The sequence below is a fragment of the Oncorhynchus masou genome, chromosome 8, assembly GCF_036934945.1.
Source record: "Oncorhynchus masou masou isolate Uvic2021 chromosome 8, UVic_Omas_1.1, whole genome shotgun sequence".
Classification (NCBI taxonomy): Eukaryota; Metazoa; Chordata; class Actinopteri; order Salmoniformes; family Salmonidae; genus Oncorhynchus; species Oncorhynchus masou.
This window is the reverse complement of record NC_088219.1, coordinates 24,392,297-24,410,959: the sequence shown is the minus strand read 5'-3', so window position 1 is coordinate 24,410,959 and position 18,663 is coordinate 24,392,297. Positions and strand designations below refer to the sequence as shown.

Below are 18,663 nucleotides of genomic sequence, written 5' to 3'. Positions count from 1 at the left end.
GAACTTGCAACCTTCCGGTTACTAGTCCAACGCTCTAACCACTAGGAAGATTCACAGTGTTTGTGATGCTTGTCGTTTGAGGTAGGACTAAATAGATGTAAATATTGGAGTAGGGTGGTGTTATTTTTAAGAAATTGTGAGTGTAGTGTTAAAATTAGAAGGTAAGGTATTTGTTTATTTATTGCTTTTTTCAAGCAAAGTATAAGGGAGGAGGCGGTAATGCAACATTTATTGGATGCCAACCGCCGTTAAACCTCATCGAAGAAAAAGGAAAGGAAGAGGAAGCGAGAGGATCAACTCGGCGGCAAATCTGCTCCCCCAGCAGGTTGCGTTTTTTTCGTTGTTTCGCCCACCAAGCAAGTCGTTTTGTATGTAGGTCAATGACAATGTCGAATTTGGTCAACTACAATATGAATGCATTATATGTTACGTGAGGTTTATTTGATCGAATAGAAGTTTCGTAATGCTTAAATTGTTATGAGTGTACAGATATAAATAGGACACGTGACATCCCGGCAATTTTGAGGGGAAAAAACACACTTTTTATTGGAGTTGCCTCTAGATGGACATGCATATTCATTCATGTGATGGGGCAGTTGCATAGCGTAGAAAGGATAGGCGGGAACTAGACAGCCCCTTTGTGGACAGCAACTCCCATTTTTAGGGCGGAGAGACATGTATTTTGTCAGTATATCCATTATTTTTTGCTAAATACAAACGAGATAATCCCGTGTTGAAATGGATTGAGATTACGTCAACTAAAAAACATATTTTTTTTGCCACACCTATCAGTCATTGAGATATATATGAATAATTATATGTTCGTGGATTTCATTGTTTTTTTTTAGCTCGGTAAGTAACGTTAGCCATAGAAGTAGCTTGGTTATGGTTGTTGTTATTGTGCCCGTGCATTTTAAATAGCCATCTAGTTACTTGATTGATAATTTATTATCTGAGTTCATTCAGGGCACGAGAGGGGTTGGAAATGTGACATTTCGAAATGCCTAATTTTACACACCCATCATGTATAGCTAGCTTTTCAGACAATAAACTGAACAATAGACGATTCAGTTGTTTCGCATGACGTTTTTATTTGTATTATTTGGTTATCCCTGAATAGCACGTAACGTTAGCGAGTCTACATTTTAGTCTCAAGCATACTTTGTAGTGTATTGGGCTAGGCTTGGTGCTGGTTAGGGAAGGGTTAAGTGCTATATGCATTACCCAACAATGTTAGCTTATTTGATTCTGAGAAAATATTGCTGTTCTTAGAACAGCTCTCTCATTTTAGGTATCCCTACATTCGGTTTACAGTAGTAATGTTCCTACAACCTACAACCTGCACCAGTTAGGCAATTTTTTTTGTGTGCATAATCTCTCTTTACTTTGTAGGTGTAAACTGTATTTACATTGGAATCATATTATTATACTGAACAAAAATATAAATGCAACAATTTCAAAGATTTTACTGAGTTACAGTTCATATAAGGAAATCAGTCAATTTAAATAAATGAACTAGGCCCTAATCTATGGATTGGGCATGTGCGCAGCCATGTGTGGGCCTGGGAGGACATGAGCCCACCCAATTGGGAGCCGGGCCCACTCACTGGGGAGCCAGGTCCAGCCAATCAGAATCAGTTTTTCCCTACAAAAGGGCTTTATTACAAACACAAATACTCCTCAATTTCATCAGCAGCCCTGGTGGCTGGTCTCAGACAGTCCCACAGTTGTAGAAGCTGGAGGTGGAGAACCTGGGCTGGCGTGGTTAAACGTGGTCTACGGTTGTGAGGCCAGTTGGACGTACTGCCAAATTCTCTAAAACGATGATGGAGGTGGCTTATGGTAGAGAAATGAATGTTAAATTCTCTAGCAACAGCTCTGGTGGACATACCTGCAGTCAGCAGGCCAGTTGCACGCTATTTCAAAACTGCACATTTTAGTGGATTTTTATTCTCCCCAGCTCAAGGTTAACATGCCACACCTGTCAGATGGATGGATTATTTTGTCAAAGGAGAAATGCTCACTAACAGGGATGTAAACAAACTTGTGCACAAAATTGGAAAGAAATAAGCTTTTTGTGTGTATGGAACATTTCTGTGAAAAACAAATTCAGCTCATGAAATATGGGATTTTTGTTCACTATACATCTAACATAACCATACACATTGCTTGTCTGAAACAGTAAAAAAATATATCCAGTCCAGACTCGTACAACACCCAGCCTAAATGCTGACATCACATTTATGTATTTGGCAACTGTTGCAAAGTCTCTGAGGTTGAAAAACCTTTCTCTGTTGTAAAGCAGCATCATTTGTAAAAAAAATGTTATTGGTGGTAAGTCCATTGTGTCTCCCCTCCAGCCATGACTCTGAGCATGTCTCCGGCTGCGGTGTGCCAGTGTTTTACGCTGGTGTCACTGTGCACATCCATCGCCGACCCAAACTGGATCCAAGTCATGAACAACACTGACCCTGGAGGCAAACAGCTCATCTATGGTGTGGCTTTCATACTGCATGCTCCCCAGAACCTCACTGACACAGGTAGGGGCAAGACTGGAGGTGGAAGAAGTGTTGTACTGAGGATTGTCTTTTCACTCTTATCAAGTTTTATTGGTCGTATGTACGGAATACACATGGTATACACCGTCCAATGACATGCTTGCTTGCAGGTTCCGTCTCGACAATGCAACATCAATAAGAAATAAAAGAATATAAACAAAGTAAATCAGAAGCATATAATAAACATTTTGGCATAAGTATTATACAGGAAGACAATATATATAGTCCAATATTTACATGTGTTTTGGGGAAAGGATGGATTGGGGGGCAAGTGTCATGTTGACACTGTTAAAATGTGCTCACGCTATGTCTGATAATATGTGTCTGTATTCTATTCTTCTATGTTTGCATTGTCCATATGTAATTGTGTGTATTCCCTGCTTGAGCACATTAGTCGGTGAGCAGCTGTGGGTGTACTGTAAATGTTTATACAGTGCTTTCGGGAAAGTATTCAGAACCCTTGACTTACAACCTTATTCTAAAATTGATCAAATAATAACTGTACACCCAATACCCCATAATGACAAAGCGAAAACAGGTTTTTAATTTTTTTTTGTGCAAATATATAAAATAGAAATACCTTATATAACTATTCAGACCCTTTGCCATGAGACTCGAAATTGAGTGCATGTGCATCCTGTTTCCATTGATCATCCTTGATGTTTTTAAAACTTGATTGGTGTCCACTTGTGGTAAATTCAATTGATTGGACATGATTTGGAAAGGCACACACCTGTTTATATCAGGTCTCGAAGTTGACCGTGCATGTCAGAGCAAAAACCAAGCCATGAGGTTGAAGGAATTGTTCGTAGAGCTCAGAGACAGGATTGTGTCGAGGCACAAATCTGGGGAAAGGTACCAAAACATTTCTGCAGCATTGAAGGTCCCCAAGAACACAGTGGCCTCCATTCTTTAAATGGAAGAAGTTTGGAACCACCAAGACTCTTCCAAGAGCTTTCTGCCCGGCCAAACTGAGCAATCGGGGGAGAAGGGCCTTCATCAGGGAGGTGACCAAGTACCCGATGGTCACTCTGACAGAGATTGAGTTCCTCTGTGGAGGTGGGAGAACCATTCAGAAGGACAACCATCTCTGCAGCACTCAAACAATCAGACCTTTATGGTAGACTGACCAGACGGAAGCCACTCCTCAGTAAAATACACATGACAGGCCGCATGGAGTTTGCCAAAAGGCACCTAAAGACTCTCAGACCATGAGAAACAAGATTCTTTGGTCTGATGAAACCAAGATGAAACTTGGTCTGAATGCCAAGCGTCATGTCTGGAGGAAACCTGGCACCATCCCTATGGTGAAGCATGGTGGTGGCAGCATCATACTGTGGGTTTAATTTTCAGCGTCAGGGACTGGGAGACTAGTCAGGATCAAGGCAAAGATGAATGGAGCAATATACAGAGAGATCCTTGATGAAAACCAACTGCTCCAGAGCACTCAGGAACTCCGACTGGGGCGAAGGTTCACCTTCCAACAGGACAACGACCCTAAGCACACAGCCAAGACAACGCAAGAGTGGCTTTGGGACATTTTTCTGAATGTCCTTGAGTGGCCCAGCCAGAGCTCAAACTTTTTCTTTAGTTTTTACTATTTTCTACATTGTAGAATAATAGTGAAAACATCAACTATGAAATTACACATATGGAATCATCCAGTAAACAAGGTGTTAAATAAATCAAAATATATTTTATATTTGCGATTCTTGAAAGTAGCCACCCCTTGTTTTGATGACAGCTTTGCACACCCTTGGCATTCTCTCAACCAGATTCATGAGGGAGTCAGTCACCTGGAATGAATTTCAATTAACAGGTGTGCCTTGTTAAAAGTTCATTTGTGGAATTTCTTTCCTTCTTAATGTGTTTGTTTGAGCCAATCAGTTGTGTTGTGAGAAGGTAGGGGTGGTATACAGAAGAGAGCCCTATTTGGAAAAAGACCAAGTCCATATTATGGCAAGAACAGCTCAAATAAGCAAAGAGACATGACAGTTCATCATTATTTTAAGGCATGAAGGTCAGTCAATCCCAGAAAATGTCAATAAATTTGAAAGTTTCTTCAAGTGGAGTTGCAAAAACCATCAAGCACTATGATTTTAAACTGGCTCTCTTGAGGACTGCCACAGGAAAGAAAGATCTAGAGTTCCCTCTGCTGCAGAGGATAAGTTCATTAGAGTTACCAGCCTCAGAAATTACAGCCCAAATAAATGCTTCACGGAGTTCAAGTAACAGACACATCTCAACATCAACTGTTCAGAGGAGACTGCGTGAATCAGGCCTCCATGGTCGAATTGCTGCAAAGAAACCACTACTAAAGGACACCAATAAAAAGAAGATACTTGCGTGGGCCAAGTAACACAAGAAATAAACATTTAGACCACTGGAAATCTGTCCTTTGGTCTGATGAACCAAATTTGAGATTTTTGGTTCCATTCCAACTGCCTTGTCTTTGTGAGATGCAGACTAGGTGAACAGATGATCTTTTTATCTGTGGTTCCCACCGTGAAGCATGCAGCAGGAGGTGTGATGGTGTAGGGGTGCTTTGCTGGTGACACTGTGATTTATTTAGAATTCAAGGCACACATTCTGCAGTGATACGCCATCCCATCTGGTTTGCGCTTAGTGGAACTATCATTTGTTTTTCAACAGGACAATGACCCAACACACCTCCAGGCTGTATAAGGGCTATTTGACCAAGAAGGAGAGGGCTGGAATGTTGCATCAGATGACCTGGCCTCCACAATCACCTGACCTCAACCCAATTGAGATGGTTTGGGATGAGTTGGACCGCAGAGTGAAAGAAAAGCAGCCAACAGGTGCTCAGCATATGTGGGAACTCCTTCAAGACTGTTGGAAAAGCATTCCAGGTGAAGCTGGTTGTGAAAATGCCAAGAGTGTGCAACGCTGTCATCAAGGCAAAGTGTGGCTACTTTGAAGAATATAAAATATATTTTGATTTGTTTAACACTTTTTGGTTACTACATGATTCCATGTGTTATTTTTTAGTTTTGATGTCTTCTCTCCTATTCTACAATGGAGAAAATAGTACAAATAAAGAAAAACCCTTGAATGAGTAGCTGTGTCCAAACTTTTGACTGTTACTGTATGTAACTGTCATATTTCAGTTGTGTTTCTAATAAATTTGCTATAATTTCTACAAACCTGATTTTGCTTTGTCATTATGGGGTATTGTGTGTAGATTTTTTTCCCCCCCTGATCAATTTAATACATTTTAGAATAAGGCTGTATCGTAACAAAATGTGGAAAAAGTAAAGTGGCATGTGTGCGTTCCCTCCCTGCAGGTCCCCTGGGTGGTGTAAATGGCTGGGGGGTGTGGCTGCTCTATGCCCTGGCGGCTCTGTGCTACAGTGCTGTCCTGCTCTCCAGCTCCTCCTTCCTATTGGACTTCCTGGGGACTGGGATGTCCCACCCTGGACTGGTGGTGTTACTCCACATCTCTACAGGTAACCTAACTTCTCTATCTCTCATTTTTATTTATTTCTCTCTTGCTCTCTTTTGCTGTCTTTTTCTGTTTTCTCACTCACTGAGGGCATATCACAATACTGTCATCACTTGAAGAAGAATGCACTCTCACAGGTCTCTCAAAATATGAACTCTCATAGAATGACGAGCCATGTTTGCTGAGCCATGTTAGCTTACATCACTCTCTGCAGTTCTCTCTGGGATTAATTAGTATGTCATTCTCTCTCTCTCTCTTACCCACTCTCTCTATTTTCTTCCTTCCTCTCTCCCCAGTGGTTCTCCTCCTGTCTGTTCTGGGAGTGTGTGGGGCCTGCCTGTACATCATCCACTGCAACCTTCAGGAGGGCAAGCTTGGGCCACTGTGGGAATGGGTGGGGGGCTGGGTCTGGCCTGGGTCTGGCTCCAGGAGCCAGCGAGGGGTGGCGGGGATGAAGCCTTACCCAGGGGAGAGCTTCTACATCACCATGCTGGGCCTGCTCTTCTCCTGCCTGGCCGGTGTGATCAGCCTGAGCACCCTGGGGGACCCCACCTCCACCCAGAGGGACTACACAGCTGTGGTGGAGTGGGATGACAGTGACACAGAGCCCCTTACCCCCAGGGAGCAGGGAGTGGGACAGTCTGACGAAGAGGAGGGGATAGGAGACGTGTTGCCTGAAATTACTCAGGGGGAGGTGGGTGGAAGTGGAGACTCCTAAAGGGGTTTCTCGGACCACTACAGAGGTAGAGGTTTGAATGTGTGGCCCAAAATGGCTTAGTTTCGGGCTAGAATGAAAACCAGGACCACACCACACATGGCCTGTAACAGACTTAATTAGACAGCAGTGCTGGCGCCTTCCCTGTTCATGTTTTGAATCCCTATTGCTTCATTGGACCAAGGTGGTGGAATCCAGTCAGGAGCCTAAAAAGAGACCAGATACGTTTCCTAATGTTGTTTTAATGTTTGTCTGCCTAAAATATGCCTTCTCGGGGTATGTACAGTTGCACAACATCAAGTCAATAACCCATTTACCCATTTTTCCTTGTGGGAGTTTATGCCCAGCGTCTCACACTTGACCCGACCAAGATAAATCGTTCTTTGGCTAGCTGTGATATTTGGAAAAGTGTGACAAGAATGTAACACGGTTAAGCTATTTCTGTCTGTGTGTGACCAGGGAAAGTGAGAGTCTGTATGTTATAATTGATGTGTGATGCAAATTATATGCCCTTCCTGCTCATCAATGGGAACAAGCTTTGAACCTGTTCACATTACTGCAAAATAACCACTGGGGAATGTTCCGGATCAGCGAATGGTTTGTAACAGTTCAGAACCAGAAAATATGTTCAATGAGCAGAAGTTCAGACTGCTTAACATTGCGATCCTAACACAGTACAATCACCTATTCTCCTCTTCTAGTTAACATAAAAATCCCTAGAGGAAGGTTTTTCTGATTCTTTTCTTTTAACAGGTTGTTTTTTAACGTATGCATTATTTTAACTTCTTAAACCCTTTGCACAGTCTTCCATAGTGACACTTTAAGTTTCCCAAATGGTGGAAACAAATCACAGATTTCTATGGAAGATTTACCTGAAGTATACTGAAACTGGAGTTTTCTCTGAGAAATTCCATTTAAAAAGCCCATTTGGCTTCTATTATGGCCACTATAGCTTTAATCACAAATCACAAACTATTTATTAGCATGGTTGTTTACTACTATAGGAAAGATTGAGTGGGGATATGAAGTTTTTCCTTTCCACAGTAGGTAGTGTAAATACATGGCTCTTGCCTTTAAATGACTTGTTATCTAATCATATTTGAATATGATGTATTAAATATTTGATGTGCTTAAATATTTATTGTTTCATAAAATGACACTGCTATTGGTCACTAAATACCTCAGATCACTGTGAAAATATATCCCGGTTTGGCATCTTTAGGCGTCTACATTACAGCACAAACCACTGTATGTATGCTTATCCTACTTGAAGGTAACCAATAAGACAAGCTCCTTGATGGTGCTTGGTTGCATGTGACGGTAGGACCATGGATATTGACTTGATAAATTAAGATGGCTGCCTAGAATCAGGTTTTCCTTACCCGCTTGTACCCTCAAGGCCTGTTTCCTGGACACAGATTAATCTTAGTCCTGGACTAGGAAACATTTTCGATGGAGATTGTTTTTAGTTCAAGACTAGGCTTAATATGTGTCTGGGAAACCGTCCCTCAATCTTTTCCTCAGGTACATAAGAAGACGTTCCTTCTCTTATTCCAGGGTCACAGTCCCATCTCTATGAATCCGACTTTTCATTGTTGTTGTTTATGATGCTATTTATTCATTAAACTATTATTGTGTATTTGTTAAACATGTGTACATGCATTTTCTTTCTGTTCCAGAACAGAAGTGTCCAGTCCAGTAACTCTCATTCCCACTCATCTGCTGCATGTGTTGGTGTCTGTCATCTCTGCCTCTATAGGTTCATTTCCAACCAACATCATCAGGAAATGGTCTTCATCCAAGACCGCACATGACCAGGTATTAACTTAGAATGTACATGGTAATTATCCAGTAATAACCTACAGTATGAATGACTTTTTTTCTTTGGGATTCATTTAAACAAGCCCCCACAACAGGCACCATTTGGTACTAGGTTATGAAAATGTGTTTTAATTGTTATAAGTACCTAACGCCATACTATTTGTCTAGTAAATGCCAGTCTAAACAGTATCAAAAATGAATTGCTACCAAAATTCAGCCTGTGGCAACATCTTATTATCAAATGAGGCATCTACTGTAGTAGTCTAGGGATTTTCTTTTAACCAAAAACAATGAGATCGTCCCCCGATGATATTTGTTGTAATGGAATGTGTATACAGTATCTTCATAGTGTATATCTGACTACTCTATGCAGGGTTCCATCCTATCAAAGAAAAGTTGTCTGGACCAATGTCAATATTTTCCATAGTTACTGGCTTGAGTTTGTGTGGGGATGTTCTTATTTATCTTGGGAGTGTCTAACACCCCTGGACATGATTGAAATCTTAATCCTGTCTGTTGTTGACAGTAGGTATCCTGGGGTATATGTAAGACTCATTATAGGGACTGCTAACCTTCTCTTCATTGACAATCAGATGGATCTAAATATACCTCTCCATTTCAGAACTGTCCCACATCTTTTCTTGAAGTCTTTCTGAATGCATAGGCAGGTTTTAGGGTTAGCCAGGCAGGACTCGCTGTGAATGTGATGTCCCCTCAGTCAGCAAGCAATGATTTCAGCAGACAAACCACTACTGGGTAAATATAAATAATCTAAAGATATGGTTGAATATAGCCTATATCTATCCTATTAGTAGATTGGCACAAGGTTGGTTTACACCTGGGTTGCATTGTTCCAATCAAAGCTTACCCCCCCCTCTCTTTTCCTCTCCCCAACGCTCCCTCTACTGTCACATGACTCCACTCCCTTCTCTCGTTGGACGGAAACCATTACCATAGTAACCTTGACAAATTGTTGATGTCGCCGTGAATTTGGGGTGCTAGGACAATTCTACCTATATCTAAACTGGCACCTCTATCTGAGTCCACCCCCAGTTGATGGTGCTCTTTTACAATGATGTATTTATTTTACAACCCTAATATTCAGTATTCTGTGAGGCAAGTGGATGATTCTTTCAACAGAGCTTCCTGAGTTATGCGTGCATGTGGAGTTCATCTACATGGAGTAGTGGAGAGAGAGATTAGAGAAGCGACAGGGACGAACCTACTAGTGGAGCTGTGAGATTCCTCTTTGTATCCCTTCTTCCTCAGTTTTCCTTTCTCTCCTCTTCTCCTCTTTAGTGACATTCAGCCATGGCTGCTCAGAAATTTAAAAAGAGGAGAGAGAAAGAACAGTGGTGTTATTCAAGATGGATGTCAGATCCTGTTTTACTAGTGTACTTGCATGCGGTTCCTTCTCTTAGTAGCCTATGTGTGTGTGTTTATTTATACACTGCTCAAAAAAATAAAGGGAACACTTAAACAACACAATGTAACTCCAAGTCAATCACACTTCTGTGAAATTAAACTGTCCACTTAGGAAGCAACACTGATTGACAATAAATTTCACATGCTGTTGTGCAAATGGAATAGACAACAGGTGGAAATTATAGGCAATTAGCAAGACACCCCCAATAAAGGAGTGGTTCTGCAGGTGGTGACCACACACCACTTCTCAGTTCCTATGCTTCCTAGCTGATGTTTTGGTCACTTTTGAATGCTGGCTTGAATGCTCTAGTGGTAGCATGAGACGGAGTCTACAACCCACACAAGTGGCTCAGGTAGTGCAGCTCATCCAGGATGGCACATCAATGCGAGATGTGGCAAGAAGGTTTGCTGTGTCTGTCAGCGTAGTGTCCAGAGCATGGAGGCGCTACCAGGAGACAGGCCAGTACATCAGGAGGGAAACAACCCAGCAGCAGGACCGCTATCTCCGCCTTTGTGCAAGGAGGAGCAGGAGGAGCACTGCCAGAGCCCTGCAAAATGACCTCCAGCAGGCCACAAATGTGCATGTGTCTGCTCAAACGGTCAGAAACATGAGGGAGGTATGAGTGCCCGACGTCCACAGGTGGGGTTGTGCTTACAGCCCAACACCGTGCAGGACGTTTGGCATTTGCCAGAGAACACCAATATTGGCAAATTCGCCACTGGCGCCCTGTGCTCTTCACAGATGAAAGCAGGTTCACACTGAGCACATGTGACAGAGTCTGGAGATGCTGTGGAGAACGTTCTGCTGCCTGCAACATCCTCCAGCATGACTGGTTTGGCGGTGGGTCAGTCATGGTGTGGGGTGGCATTTCTTTGGGGGGCCGCACAGCCCTCCATGTGCTCGCCAGAGGTAGCCTGACTGCCATTAGGTACCGAGATATGATTCTCAGACCTCTTGTGAGACCATATGCTGGTGCTGTTGGCCCTGGGTTCCTCCTAATGCAAGACAATGCTAGACCTCATGTGACTGGAGTGTGTCAGCAGTTCCTGCAAGAGGAAGGCATTGATGCAATGGACTGGCCCGCCCGTTCCCCAGACCTGAATCCAATTGAGCACATCTGGGACATCATGTCTCGCTCCATCCACCAACGCCACGTTGCACCACAGACTGTCCAGGAGTTGGCGGATGCTTTAGTCCAGGTCTGGGAGGAGATCCCTCAGGAGACCATCCACCACCTCATCAGGAGCATGCCCAGGCATTTTACAGAGGTCATACAGGCACGTGGAGGCCACACACACTACTGAGCCTCATTTTGACTTGTTTTAAGGACATTACATCAAAGTTGGATCAGCCTGTAGTGTGGTTTTCCACTTTAATTTTGAGTATGACTCCAAATCCAGACCTCCATGGGATGATAAATTTGATTTCCATTGATAATTTTTGTGTGATTTTGTTGTCAGCACATTCAACTATGTAAAGAAAAAAGTATTTAATAAGAATATTTCATTCATTCAGATCTAGTATGTGTTATTTTAGTGTTCCCTTCATTTTTTTAGCAGTGTGTGTGTATATATATATATATATATATATATATATATATATATACACACGCACAATGTCCTTGTTTTTAAAAGAAAAGCACACTATTTTTTGTCCATTTAAAATAACATCAGAAATAACATTGATCAGAAATACAGTGTACACATTGTTAACTTCTAGACATCAGGACTGCAATTACTCACCACAGACTAGCAGAATCTTTTTCTTCTTTCACGACACTGACGAGCCCGAGACTGAGGATATATGGCTCCCTTGGGAACAGGCCCCGACTCCAATGATCTGCGTGAAGAGGAGGTAGAGAAAGAGAGGCTGGAGAGAGGGCTGCCTTCTGAGAATTCGAAGGAGATTGAATAAACCCCCACTTCCCTCAATTCTGCTAGCAAACATGCAATCTTTGGACAATAAAATCGCAGAGTTATGGAAAAGATGAAACTACCAACGGGATATTAAAAACAGTAACAGCTTATGCTTCACGGAGTCGTGGCTGAATGACGACAATAACAACATACAGCTGGCTGGTTATACGATTTACCGGGCAGGATAGAACCGTGGCGTCTGGTAAGACAAGAGGTGGCAGACTATGTATTTTTGTAAATAACAGCTTGTGCACTATCTAAGGAAGTCTCGAGCTATTGCTCGCCTGAGGTTGAGTATATCATGACACGCTGAAGACCACACTACCTACCGAGAGAGTTCTCATCTGTATTCTTCATAGCTGTTTGCATACCACCTCGGAGGTTGACACTAAAATAGCATTGAATGAGTTGTATTCCGCCATAAGCAAACAAGAAAACGCTCACCCAGAGGTGGCGCTACTAGTAGACGGGGACTTTAATGCAGAGGAACTTAAATGAGTTTTACCAAATTCCTATCAGCATGTTAAGTGTGCAACCAGAGGGAAAATAACTCTGGACCACCTATACCTCACACACAGAGACGCATACAAAGCTCTCCCTCGCTTTCCATTTGGCAAATCTGACCATAATTCCATCCTCCTGATTCCTGCTTACAAGCAAAAATTAAAGCAGAAAGCACCAGTGACTAGATCAATAAAAAGTGGTCAGATGAAGCAGATGCTAAGCTACATGACTGTTTTGCTAGCACAGACTAGAATATGTTCCAGGATTCCTCCAATGGCATTGAGGAGTATACCACATCTGTCATTGGCTTCATCAATAAGTGCATTGATGACGTCGTCCCCACAGTGACCGTACGTACATACCCCAACCAGAAGCCATGGATTACAGGCCGCATCCGCACTGAGCTAAAGGCTAGAGCTGCCGCTTTCAAGGAGCGGGACTCTGACCCGCAAGCTTACAAGAAATCCGGCTATGCCCTCCGACGAAGCATCAAACAGGCAAAGCGTCAATACAGGACAAAGATCGAGTCATACTACACACCTCCCTCTGCAACAAGATCCTGGACTTCCTGATAGGCCGCCCCCAGGTGGTAAGTGTAGGTAACAACACATCCGCCACGCTGATCCTCAACACAGGGGCCCCTCAGGGGTGCGTGCTCAGCCCCCTCCTGTACTCGCTGGTCACTCATGACTGCACAGCCAGGCACGAATCCAACACCATTCATTTTGCTGATGACACAACAGTGGCAGGCCTGATCACCGACAACAACGAGACAGCCTATAGGGAGGAGGTCAGAGACCTAGCCGTGTGGTGCCAGGACAACAACCTCTCCCTCAACGTGATCAAGACAAAGGAGATGATTGTGGAATACAGGCAGCCCCATTGTCATTGACAGGGCTGCAGTGGCGCAGGTTGAGAGCTTCAAGTTCCTTGGTGTCCACATCACCAACAAACTAACATGGTCCAAGCACACCAAGACAGTTGTGAAGCGGGCACAACAAAACCTATTCCCCCTCAGCAGACTGAAAAGATTTGGCATGGGTCCTCAGATCCTCAAAAGGTTCTACTGTTGCACCATCTAGAGCATCCTGACGGGTTGCATCACTGCCTGGTATGGCAACTGCTTGGCCTCCGACCGCAAGGCACTACAGAGGGTAGTGCGAACGGCCCAGGACATCACTGGAGCCAAGCTCCCTGCCATCCAGGGCCTCTATACCAGGCGGTGTCAGAGGAAGGCCCTAAAAATTGTCAGACTCCAGCCAACCTAGTCATAGTGTTCTCTCTGCTACCACACGGCAAGCGGTACCGGAGCACAAAGTCTTGGTCTAAGAGCCCCCTACATAGCTTCTACCCTCAAGCCATAAGACTCCTGAACATCTAGTCAAATGGCTACCCAGACTATTTGCATTGCTCCCCCCCTCTCCACACCCCTGCCACTCTCTGTTGTCATCTATGCATAGTCACTTGACTCTGTACCGGCACCGACTTGTATATGTTGTTATTTTTTACTGCTGCTCTTTAATTTATTGTTACTTGTATCTCTTATTCTTATCTGTATTTTTTTAAACTGCACTGTTGGTTAGGGGCTCGTAAGTAAGCATTTCACTGTAAGGTGAAATACCTGTTGTAATCGTCGCATGTAACTAATGACATTTTATTTGATTTGAAATTACTATTGTAGCTGGAAATGGCAGATTTTTTATGGAATATCTACATAGGCGTACAAAGGCCCATTATCAGCAACCATCACTCCTGTGTTCCAATGATACGTTGTGTTAGCTAATCCAAGTTTAGCATTTTAAAAAGCTACTTCATCATTAGAAAACCCTTTTGCAATTATGTTAGCACAGCTGAACACTGTTGTGCTGAATTTAAATTAGCAATAAAACTGGCAACACAGCCAGGTGGACTGGGGACAGCAAGGAGTCATCAGGCCAGGTAGTCCTGAGGCATGGTCCTAGGGCTCAGGTCCTCCGAGAAAGAAAGGAATAGCATACTTAAATTCACACAGGACACAGGATAAGACAGGCGAAATACTCCAGATATAACAGACTGACCCTAGCCCCCTGACACAAACTACTGCAGCATAAATACTGAAGGCTGAGACAGGAGATGTCAGGAGACACTGTGGCCCCATACGACGATAGTAATATGATCAAATTTTTTGGTTCTAGTCAAGATTCTAGCAGCTGTGTTTAGCTCTAACTGAAGTTTATTTAGTGCTTTATCCGGGTAGCCAGACAGTAGGGCATTGCAGTAGTCTAACCTAAAAGTGACAAAAGCATGGATTCATTTTTCTGCATCAGTTTCTGATTTTTCCAATGTTACTTAGATGGAAAAAAGCTGTCCTTGAAACAGTCTTGATATGTTCGTCAAAAGAGAGATCAGGGTCCAGAGGTCCTTCACAGTTTTATTTGAGACGACTGTACAACCATCAAGATTAATTGTCAGATTCAACAGAAGATCTCTTTGTTTCTTGGGACCTAGAACAAGCATCTCTGTATTGTCTGAGTTTAAAAGTAGAACATTTGCAGCCATCCACTTCCTTATGTCTGAAACACAGGATTCCAGCGAGGGCAATTTTGGGACTTCACCATGTTTCATCGAAATGTACAGCTGTGTGTCATCCACATAGCAGGGAAAGTTAACATTATGTTTCCGAATGACTTCACCAAGAGATAAAATATATAGTGAAAACAATAGTAGTCCTAAAACGGAATGTCGAGGACCACCGAAATTCACAGTTGATTTGTCAGAGGACAAACCATCCACAGAGACAAACTGATATCTTTCCGACAGATAAGATCTAAACCAGGCCAGAACTTGTCCGTGTTGACCAATTTGGGTTTACAATCTCTCCAAAAGAATGTGGTGATCGATGGTATCAAAAGTAGCACTAAGGTCTAAGAGCACGAGGACAGATGCAGAGCCTCGGTCTGATGCCATTAAAAGGTCACTTACCACCTTCACAAGTGCAGTCTCAGTGCTATGATGGGGTCTAAAACCAGACTGAAGTGTTTTGTATATATTGTTTGTCTTCAGGAAGGCAGTGAATTGCTGCGCAACAGCTTTTTCAGAATGTTTTGAGAGGAATGGGAGATTCGATATAGACCGATTCGTTTTTTAAATATTTTCTGGGTCAAGGTTTGGCTTTTTCAAGAGAGGCTTTAATTCCTGCCACTTTTAGTGAGTTTGGTAGACATCTGGTGGATAGAGAGCTGTTTATTATGTTTAACATAGGAGGGCCAAGCACAGGAAGCAGCTCTTTCAATAATTTAGTTGGAATAGGGTCCAGTATGCAACTCGATGGTTTAGAGGCCATGATTATTTTCATCATTGTGTCAAAAGATATAGTACTAAAACACTTGAGTGTCTCCCTTGATCCTAGGTCCTGGCAGAGTTGTGCAGACTCAGGACAACTGAGCTTTGGAGGAATATGCAGATTTAAAGAGGAGTCTGTAATTTGCTTTCTAATGATCATGTTCTTTTCCTCAAAGAAGTTCATGAATTTATCACTGCTGAAGTGAAAGCCATCCTCTCTTGGGGAATGTTGTTTTTTAGTTAGTTTTGCGACAGTATCAAAAATAAATGTGGGATTGTTCTTATTGTCCTCAATTAAGTTGGAAAAATAGGATGATCAAGCAGCAGTGAGGGCTCTTCGATACTGCACGGTACTGTCTTTCCAAGCTAGTTGGAAGACTTCCTGTTTGGTGTGGCGCGATTTCTGTTCCAATTTTCTGGAAGCTTGCTTCAGAGCTCGGGTATTTTCTGTATACCAGGGAGCTAGTTTCTTATGACAAACATTTTTTGTTTTTTGGGGTGCGACTGTATCTAGGGTATTGCGCAAGGTTAAATTGAGTTCCTCGGTTAGGTGGTTAACTGATTTTTGTACTCTGACGTCCTTGGGTAGGCGGAGGGAGTCTGGAAGGGCACCAAGGAATCTTTGGGTTGTCCGAGAATTTATAGCACGACTTTTGATGATCCTTGGTTGGGGTCTGAGCAGATTATTTGTTGCGATTGCAAACATAATAAAATGGTGGTCTGATAGTCTAGGATTATGAGGAAAAACATTAAGATCCACAACATTTATTCCATGGGACAAAACTAGGTCCAGAGTATGACTGTGGCAGTGAGTAGGTCCAGAGACATGTTGGACAAAACCCACTGAGTTGATGATGGCTCCGAAAGCCTTTTGGAGTGGGTCTGTGGACTTTTCCATGTGAATATTAAAGTCACCAAAAATGTGAATATTATCTGCTATGACTACAAGGTCCGATAGGAATTCAGGGAACTCAATGAGGAATGCTGTATATGGCCCAGGAGGCCTGTAAACAGTAGCTATAAAAAGTGATTGAGTAGGCTGCATAGATTTCATGACTAGAAGCTCAAAAGACAAAAACGTCTTTTTTTTGTAAATTGAAATTTGCTATCATAAATGTTAGCACCACCTCTGCCTTTGCATGATGCGCGGGGGATTTTTTAATTTTTAATTTTTTTATTTGACCTTTATTTAACCAGGCAAGTCAGTTAAGAACAAATTCTTATTTTCAATGACGGCCTGGATATGGTCACTAGTGTAACCAGGAGGTGAGGCCTCGTTTAACACAGTAAATTCATCAGGCTTAAGCCATGTTTCAGTCAGGCCAATCACTTCAAGATTATGATCAGTCATTAGTTCATTGACTATAACTGCCTTGGATGTCAGGGATCTTTTCAACTAGCGATTGAGTTGTGAGACTTTGCTGTAGAGCTCATCATACTCCCTAACTGGGAGGGGGCCAGAGACAATTACTCGATGCCAACACATCTTTCTTTCAGTGCCTTATACCACTGCACCACTCGGGAGCCCCAAGAGAACTGGCAGGTGTGCGAGCTGTAGTAGTAGATCAGTACAGCATTAAATGTGAATGCATGTTGTGTGTTTTAATGTCCAGATTGGATGTGGATCACCATATGCGTGGCGGCAACAGTCATATATTTGCTTTTGTGTGTGCTATGCAAGCATTAACCATTTTTTCTGCTAACCTGGCTCAGAGATTGTGTGTTTGTCTTGTCTTGACAGTCCTGTTTGTCCCTATGTGTGCTGAATAGGTTATTTGAGTTTGAGAGTGGCTTGTGTGCTGGTCTGTGTTATGGTCCTGCAACACTGTAGCCATCGGGTGTCCGGCATTGCTGTCAGCCGTTGAGAAAATGCTTCCTATGAAATGAATGAAAGCTGCTTCACTGCCCGTGTTGAGCTCGCGTTGCATCGCGTCCAATCGCAGCGTCCAAGCTCAATAATTGCAGAAGTTAAATAATTGATGACTGATGGTCTCTTTCATTCTATCTTGTGAATTGAAATAATTCAAAATAAAGTTGATTTTGGTTGCATATGGCCTCGACAAAACACCATTGGTTGTTTTACTAAGATTTAGGAAGTCAAGAAGCTACTACTACTAGCTAGCTACATTGACTGGCTAGGTTCATAATTTAAACAAAAGCAATTTGTGTAATTAGAGGATAATTTAGTACAACCACTAGCAACAATTTTGTACTTGTACTTACACATGTGTCTGGTACCATTCCATTCCAGCCATTACAATAAAAATGTTCTCCTATATTTCCTCCCACCAGCCTCCTCTGATGTGAAGGACCATGGCTGTTTTCTGAACATGTTGACAGGGTTATGTGTGGAAGACTGCTTGTAATAGTTATGCTTGTGTGCAAACAGTGGAGTGTGTATGAAGAAGGCATTATGACAGGGAAATAAGTCACACATTTCTTGACATTGGAAAAGGCTACTTAAAATAATGTGATTTACTCCAAATGAAACCAGAAACTCTCATACTCATCAACCCTTTCATTTAGTTTTGCTTGGATTGTAATGATCTAATGTTTTTAAATCCCTATAATGGCATTTTTTCGTGTGTGAGCTCTGATTTTGAACTCAATGCCTGCGTGTGCATTTGGTAAACCCAGTCAGAGGTTTAGAAGAGAGGACATGGTCCTCCTTATCCATCTACAGACAAGTTAACAGTTCTGTTCTGCTACAGTTTCAACATAGGCTAGTTTCTTTCGCTCTGCCCTCTCCCTGCTCATCTTTTGATATCTCTCTCTTTTGTCTCTTTCTGCAATTTCTCCCTGCCTATCCCTCCTCTCTCTCTTGACTAGTCCTGAGTGAGGCTGATTTTCAGGCTCCATTTCCTCACCTACACAAACACAGCCAGCTCTGCTCTGCCCCTGGGAACTGGCAATCATGTTTGCCCAAGGCCTGGCTTGAC

General features: G+C 42.7%; 1 protein-coding gene across 1 annotated transcript; it reads left to right on the top strand.

The window, feature by feature from the left end:
• Nucleotides 1-438: 438 nt before the first annotated feature.
• Nucleotides 439-8,384, top strand: LOC135544431 (uncharacterized). Its single transcript, XM_064972028.1, has 4 exons — nucleotides 439-852; nucleotides 2,361-2,540; nucleotides 5,864-6,025; nucleotides 6,318-8,384. The coding sequence occupies exons 2-4, from the start codon at nucleotides 2,363-2,365 to the stop codon at nucleotides 6,737-6,739; spliced, it is 762 nt and encodes a 253-aa protein (XP_064828100.1). The 5' UTR covers nucleotides 439-852; nucleotides 2,361-2,362; the 3' UTR covers nucleotides 6,740-8,384.
• Nucleotides 8,385-18,663: the final 10,279 nt, after the last annotated feature.